Source organism: Epinephelus moara, chromosome 16 (assembly GCF_006386435.1).
Source record: "Epinephelus moara isolate mb chromosome 16, YSFRI_EMoa_1.0, whole genome shotgun sequence".
NCBI classification, from domain to species: domain Eukaryota; kingdom Metazoa; phylum Chordata; class Actinopteri; order Perciformes; family Serranidae; genus Epinephelus; species Epinephelus moara.
In genome coordinates this window covers 44,999,540-45,007,953 of record NC_065521.1, presented here as the reverse complement: position 1 = coordinate 45,007,953, position 8,414 = coordinate 44,999,540, and the positions used below count along the sequence as shown (strand labels likewise).

At 40.2% G+C, this 8,414-nt stretch overlaps 2 protein-coding genes across 2 annotated transcripts in view; one reads left to right on the top strand and one right to left on the bottom strand.

The window, feature by feature from the left end:
• Nucleotides 1-3,142, top strand: part of LOC126402364 (galactose-specific lectin nattectin-like) — a 9,358-nt gene extending 6,216 nt beyond the window's left edge. Inside the window, exons 2-5 of the mRNA XM_050064265.1 lie at nt 504-604; nt 711-845; nt 1,028-1,142; nt 2,943-3,142. Coding sequence (XP_049920222.1) covers nt 504-604; nt 711-845; nt 1,028-1,142; nt 2,943-3,142 — 551 coding nt within the window. The remainder of the gene's footprint in view (nt 1-503; nt 605-710; nt 846-1,027; nt 1,143-2,942) is intronic.
• Nucleotides 1-8,414, bottom strand: part of LOC126403009 (L-rhamnose-binding lectin SML-like) — a 65,327-nt gene that overhangs the window by 12,995 nt on the left and 43,918 nt on the right. The window lies entirely within an intron of this gene.

Genomic DNA, 8,414 nt, shown 5'->3' with positions numbered 1-8,414 from the left:
GATTGTTTTTGGATCACAGCTTTATTGATTTATAATATCTATAGACTTCCACTGTCTTCAGGCACTTATTCACTTAAAGGACAGGTTCACAGGTTCTGCCATCCTCCTCCTGTGCAAAGCTTCAGAAGTTTATCCAAAGCTAATATGAGGCCTCAGCAGTCTGAGTTAGTCAAATCAAGTGGATATCTTCCTTGTTGAACTGCAGTGGAGAGTTTTTATAAGACAAAGAGTGAGTTTGAACTAAAATGACTTAAACTCTGAAAGATTTATTTCTTATAGTGTGGTCACCAGTTTGGATGAGAGGGATGATCACAGGGATCAATAAGTCTCTGTATGCTTAGCATTTGAGTGTTGCATTAAGACACTTGAATGGATCTGAACCTGTTCTTTAAGGACTGACAATGGTCACCTTCACAAACAAACATGAGGAATGTGACTGTAATATTTATCCTGACACTCTTTTATCAGTCTTTGTGTTATTATTTTTCTCATTATCTCCAAAGTAGGCTGGTGTCACTGTGACCACTGCCCTGATGGATGGACTCGCTTTGGAGATAACTGTTACCAGTTCCATCATGAACACAAGACCTGGGCTGATGCAGAGGTACTTCATGGAACAATATCTGCTATATTGTCAAACTGTACAATAATTTCTTCCCAATGTCTTTTATCTTATCTTTTGTCACTTCACACTTTGTCTTTCTCATTAGATTGACTGTGTTGCCCACCATGGGAATCTGGCATCGATACATGGCCAAAATGAATACGACTTTGTCGAACATCTGATCCACAAAGACTCTGACAAAGATGAGCGAACATGGATTGGTGGCCATGATATGGCAAAGGTGAGTGATTTAACAATAAACATGATGGGATACATCTGTCCCCTGTGAGCCTGACATTTAATATATGTTGTGTTTTTAATTTGGTAGTTGTATTGATGAGAGTCTGACAGGAGTAATTTGGACTACATGATGGAAAAATATAATTTTTGTGATTGGACTGAACTGACCTTTCAAACTTTCAGGAGGGAGTGTGGATGTGGAGTGATGGTACCGCTTTTGACTTTGAGGGTTTGTGGGGTGAAGGAGAGCCCAACAACGCTGGTCACAGTGAACACTGCCTGGAGATGAACTACAAGGGTTCGTACTGATTACCTGTTATTCATCTGTTGAATTGATAATCTTAAAAAATCACCCCCTGCAGTCCTAATTGTTTATTTGTTCCATTTTAAACTCTAGGTCATCCCAACGATGTGAACTGTGATGGGAAAAAGGCTTATGTTTGTGAAAAACACCTGTGAAGATCTCCAGCATGTGCTGCCATGGTGACGTCACTTCTACCAGGGTGCCAAGCCTCGATGACATCACTGGGAGAAGATATACTGACAGTGTTGATTTAATATCAGCTAATTCAATAAACAGATAAATTCTGTTCAGTAGTTTGTCTCACCTCTTTATAAAAGCTTAATATTTCCATGTGTACATTTTGGGGAAAAATAGACAAAAAATTGGTTAACTTTTGGTTAAAAATCTAGTCAATTAATTTTCGTCTCTGCATATACAGTTTATCTCTGCGTATAGTATACTGTATAGAAGTATAACATTTTGTATAACCCTAGACGTGAGCTCTTTTACAACCATTTAACTGCCCAGACCAGGGTCGGAAACCTTGACTATCAAAATAGACACTTTGGGCCAAGAAGAAAAAAAAAAAAAGTTGCAAAACATATTCAAGCCTCACAATGGTGGCAACACAGCCTACTTAATCTAAATTACCTTATCAACACCACTAATAGGTAGACGTTTCGGGTTATTGACTTGCAGTTTTTATGCCTCTGCGAATCACTCAACCCTTACAGTTTATATGCATGTCAGTGAAAACATGGATGCTTCACACACAGAAGATCTAAACAATCAGCACAGGTTCAAGATTAGAGTCACCAACTCAGTATCTGACCAAATGTCTCCCCTTCTGTTCCTGAGACATGACACTGAGTACTGGCCGCACAGTGTTTCTACAGAACAATATCAATATACAATATCGAAGTGAAGTAAGCCTTTGGCCTTTTGGTTACAAAATGTCATCATTTACTTTGGTCTGCAAATAGAAATAAGGACATCATGTATTAATCTACAAATTCATGTAAATAAAGTCACAGCTTCTCACAGACAAAACATGCCAAACGTTATAATAAAGTTATGTAACATAACTAAGATACTTCCACAGTCTGAAAAAAGTGGAGGTTGAAGCTACAGCTTTTAACACCTATCCTTTTAACAGCACGCCATATTTAGCAGTCAACAACAAAATAAACCAAAACAGGCAAACAAGGCAAAATAGCAACAACAACAACAACAACAACAACAAAAGAAAACTTACAGAGGGCAACTTAAGTTCCTGTACCTAATTCTTCTACATCAGTATTACAGTCTGATCATCCATTCTCATATTTGTTCAATACGTTATCTTTAAACTTTAGTTTAAACCTACGTGATGTTCTACATGTTTTCAGTTCCTCACTACAACTGTAGACTCACTCCTTTAACTGAGATACAATGTAGTTTGGCGTTGGTCCTCACCAAAGGTTTTTTGAACATAAAAACACCTCTCAAAGCATGTTGACTTTCTCTCTTTTGAAACAACCTTTGGATAATTTCAGGTAATAATTGAAGAAAGTCCCTTAAGGTGTTCTTGAAATAATGCGTACATGAAAATGGGACAGACTGACATAGAGATGGACAAACCGACAGATGAAAGGATGGACAACCAAAAAACATAATGCCTCTGAACAAGGCTGTTGCCGGTGCAGAGGGATAAAATATCATTGAAAACATATTTGAATCTTACAATTGTGGCAACACAGTCTATTTATACTGAATGACCCTATCAGCACTACCAGTACGTCTAAATTTGTTTTTACCACCATGTTTTACCACAAGGTGGCGACTCTGCAGTGATCTATTCATCATTCTTTGAAGATGACTGTGAAGAAGACTACAACCTACAGAGGGTTTCGCAGGGGACACAGCACATCATTAACTACAAGGGCAGCACCAGCAGCATCTTTAGTGCCGACGCCTCACTGGCAGAAGAAGTGAACCAAACACAGCACAGAGACGGCACTGTTCAGGGCTGTTAATGACCTGAGGTCAAATATGGATATGGAAAAAACACTCTGTATTAGTACTACTTGATCTTACTGCAGCCTTTGATAGAGTCAACCATTCAATTCTTTTAGCTAGACTTCACAATCTGGTTGGCCTCCCCGGTACTGTATTCAACTGGTTTCAACTGGTTTAAGTCTTATCTTTATCTTATCTGACAGAGAATTTTATGTAACAATGGGGGAATGTTCATAAAAAGCTATTAAAAGGATTGTGGGGTCACCCATGGTTGAACTTTAGGTCCAACACTTTTTAATCTTTACATGCTGCCACTTGGGAATGTCATCAGGAAGCACAGCATCAGTTTCCATACTTATGCTGATGATACACAGCTGTACATCGCCGTGTCTCCTTATGACTCAGGGCCAACTGATGCCCTTTTAACTGTATTTTAGATATCAAGTTCTGGATGGCAGAAAACTTTCTTCAACTCAACCAGGGCAAATCTGAGGTCTTAGTTATTGGTCCTGAAGCTCAGAGAGAGAAACTCAAAGCAAAACTGCAAAAACTGGCACTAAAACCCTGTCAACAAGTGAAGAACTTCTGAGTTATCTTTGATTTGAATCTTAGTTTTGAACCACATGTTAGAGTTATAGCCAAAACTGGATTTTATCATCATCTTATGAACATTGTTAGAACACACTTGTTTCTCTCCCAAGTCAGGGTATTGTTTTATTGTTTTTACTGTGTGAACCACTCTGTGTTGCATTCTGTTAAATGAAAAGTGCTCTATAAATTAAGTTTGATGATTGATTGATTGATTGATTGATTGATTGATTGATTGATTGATAAAAATGCCTGAGGGAGTCTCACTGCCACACAGCCTCAAGTACCCACACACCCACTCTGCAGGAACATGAAATGAGACGTTTACTGAAGTCAGTGAACCCTGATACCCAGCAACATACTCAAAGCACCTACTGACCAGCTCACTGAAGATCTTCATGAAGATCTTCAATATCTCCCTGACACATGCCACCATCCCACCCTGCCCAAAATCAGCCACCATCACCCCCTGAAAAGCCAGTCATTGATGGACTCAAAATGATCCCACACTTCGGATTTCCTGCCTGACATGTTATTAACTAGCCTGTGGAATAACCGCAGGTACCAGCCCTGGAATTTAGGGGCCGTACCCGTGCCGCGTCTACCCAACTGGAAAAAACGAGGTCGGGCGCTGGGCGCTGGGCACTGGGCGCTGGGCGCTGGGCGCTGGGCGCTGGGCGCTACTCTTATGCCTTTTTTGTGCCAGCTTTCACGAGCATGGCAGCAGGTTGCTTGTGAGATCGCTAACCAACCTCAACAAGCATCGTATAGCCTATTTACCTGAAATCCTGAGGTCAGAGCTGATCTTCTTCCAGGAGCTGTTTATAAGTGTGTAGGCCTATCGTCTGTGGGACAGATGTTAAGCTCTGGGTAGCCCTGCACTAACATGATCAACGTCTCTGTGTTTATCAGACTGAATATTTACAGAAAACGGGAAAGATATCGTGGCGTGGACACTTCCTGTGTCTGTCCTTTCAAATTCTTACATGCTCCAGTCATATAGGTTTGGATTTATTTTGGTGCAGCTGTAAGGAAATTGCTCAACTTCAGCAAACACTGAAATGAAGAGACTCGGAGAACCACGGAGAAAAGTTACAGCCAACGGGATTACTTTATTTGCAAAATACAGCTCAATAGAACAAGTTGTAGATCACAAACAGTATGACAGAACAGCCGAAACAGCCTCGCTTATCCAACTTCCAAAGCCTTTATACTATTGAGTGTGTGGGCGTCTGTTCATTAATGTGCGTGTGTGTGCGTGTGTGTGTGTGTGTGTGTGTGGACAGGTCTGGGCTTATGATGTAGTTGTCCCTATAGGTTTGATTTCTCGGGAACCCTAAGTGTTCTGTTTGATTTCCGAGAATTGGAACTGCGCACGAATTTATCAAAACAACTCCTTTATCGTAGTTTCCCTAGCATTCTGAACATCACTTAACTCAAAAACGACTTCTTATAAGCATTCTTTCCTATTGCGAAACCTAGCCTATCTGTTCCAACGGTCACCCTGACCCCAAAATGTTCTACTCCATTTGATTTCCCAGAGCTTGACTACGCAAAAACTACTCAACTTACCAAAACACCTCTAAGGAGTCCATTTTATTGCCAAATCTGACATTTGAACAACTGCTTCCAAAACCTTGTGTAACTGACCTTATTTTCACCTTTGGTATAAAATGATCTACACAGCTCCTAATACAATTTCACTTTCTTTTTGAAAATGAAATCTTGCTGACTAATGATCTTTCTGGTTGACCAAGGTTTGTTCACGTTCCTGGAAACTCCGATTTCTGACAACCTCTCCTGTCGTCTGTCGTTTGTCGAACCACAGTGACTGTCAAAAAGGCACAGCAGTGACTCAATTTGAAGACAAAGCTGCTTTTATCATGCAGCATTCCAGAGCATACTGAAAAATCATTGGCTGCTCGCTGTCCTCTTTGGAAGACATTGTCAAATCCAGCTCCATCAGCAGAGCCACTTACATCACTAAGGACTCCACACATCCTGATCACCAGCTATTTGAACTGTTGCCGTCTGGCAGGTGCTGTAGCTCTGTCAAAACATGCACATCCAGATTCAGAGACAGTTTCCCCCCCAAGGTTGTAAACACAATGAACTCAAATAAGTGCTGAAAGACTCGTCTGCACAGCCACTTATCCATGTGTAGTATCATATTTATAATATCTATTTCTTCTACTTAACCATGTGCAACACCATTTCATAATGTTATGTATTTCCTTCAGTACACACCGTATTTTTTCTATGATTTTATTCATTTATTTTATGGTGGTGCAGTTTGCATGTTCTCCTTGTGTCAGCGTGGAGGAACCCACGGTCCCACAGTCCAAAGACATGCAGGTTAACTGGTGACTCTAAATTGTCCGTAGGTGTGAATGTGAGTGTGAATGTTGTCTGTCTCTATGTGTCAGCCCTGTGATAGTCTGGTGACCTGTCCAGGGTTTTGCCACCAGATGTTGAACCAGCTACAGGGATTTGATCCTATTCAGCCACATGAGCTTTAGTGAATACAGCACTGATGTTGTCCTGTTTACACCACCATCTCCCCATTTTCAACACGGATGTTTGTATTTAATCAGAATCATCTTTATGAGTCCAGTGTCATTCTGAGGTATGTCATATCAGCCTGCTCGACTGTGTCACCACTGATGGAAATTGGGTTCAGGGAAGTGCTGCTCATTTTGGGGGTGCTGACAACCAGCTCCTTTTCCTTATTAACATTCAGCTGTAGATAGTTACTGTTACACCCCTGAATGAAACGAGAGATGAAGTGTTCATAAGTCCTCACAGAGTTATTGATATTAAGAAGAGCAGGTGTGGCAGTGTTGAATTTCTGTAGCATACGCTGCAGCTGATAGCTCAGAGGCTGTGTACATATATAATATATACATAATATAATACTGTTTAAAATTGAGCGTTGACGCCAAAAGACAACTGAAGAATCATTACAATAATTAACTGCAATAATTGCACTATTAGTTGCGCAACATATTTGAGCCTCTCAATGGTAGTAACACTGCCTATTTAATCCTTATTAGCCTATCAACACTACCAGTAGGTCTGAAGGAGTTACCATACTTGGCAGTGTTGCCAGTGAAAGCAAACAGATTTGTCTATGCACTTAGGAAAGTTGCCAGGTCATAGATGTAGGCTCACATTTTAGTTTATGAAATCTTAATACAAAAAAGGGACTAATGAGCCGCAGGTCGCCTACATCCTGACCCAGACAAGTCAATCCTTTTGAAAAGAATAGAGATATTTCAGCCTGCCTGTTTTTGCTGATATAAAAAGTCAGATAAACTGTACCTCAATAACCTGCATGATGTGATGAGCATAACAGTACAAAAAAGTTCTGAGTACATTTCAGGCATTTAGCATTTTTATGATGATCTATGTTGTTAAGCAGTTGTTATTTTGCATTTCATGCTTCAGTTACACTCATCATTCATTTTCTGTTATTTATCCTTCTCACATTTTAAAAAGACTGTCACTGATTGTAGTAACTTGTAACATTATAACTGTGCAAAATGTGAGGAAACCATGAGCGCATAACGCAGTAACATTTTTGTGCACAATGTAATTACAATATGAGAACATAATAACATTATCAACTAAGCAAAAATTGAAAAAAAGTTGAATCAATTCAGCACCAACTATAATGATTTTAAAAACATTAGTCTCGTTGTCTTCATAAAGCAAAGGAATCTAATAATTTTTAGTGAAGCAAGTGGAGTCCTTGATTTAAAGGTTTTGTATATGTTACTCAGAGCAGGGGTGGACCCTATGGCCCAAAAATAATATCACGATATTTCATACATGAATTAGCCTTACTGGATTAGTTTAAAGATAAAAAACAGATCGAAAACATATTGACTAAAAGGTGACTAAAATGCCATGAATTTTCGTTGACTAAAACTGGTGGCGTGTTGCCACCACTGTGACACTGTGAGATGTTTTGCTACCCAGGGAGACTTTTTATTTATTTTTTGTCCCAAAATGTCTCTTTTGATAGTAGAGTTTTCTGACCCTGGTCTGGGCAGTTATGGAAACACAAAATCTTCATATGTCATACAGTATATGCAGAGATCAAAATTATTGAACGTTTTTTGTTTCAAAATGTACACATGGAAATATTGATCTTATATAAAGAGATGAGACAGATTACTGAACATAATTTATCTGTTTATTCAATCAGCAGACATTGAATCAAAACTGTCAGTATATCTCCTTCCAGTGATGTCATCGAGGCTTGGCACCCTGGTAGAAGTGACATCGCCACGGCAGATGTGTCAGCACACGCTGGGGATCTTCAGTGGTGCATTTCATGGTGACCCTAGTGGTGATCATGGTGGTCATGATGATCATGGTGGTCATGGTCATGGTGATCGTGGTGATCGTGACGATCATGGTGATCGTGGTGATCGTGGTGATCATGGTGATCATGATGGTCGTGGTGATCATGGTCATGGTGATCGTGGTGATCGTGGTGATCATGATGGTCGTGGTGATCGTGGTGATCATGATCGTGGTGATCGTGATGATCATGGTGTTCATGGTCATGGTGATCGTGGTGATCGTGGTGGTCGTGATGATCATGGTGTTCATGGTCATGGTGATCGTGGTGATCGTGGTGGTCGTGATGATCGTGGTGATCATGGTGATCGTGGTGATCGTGGTGATCGTGGT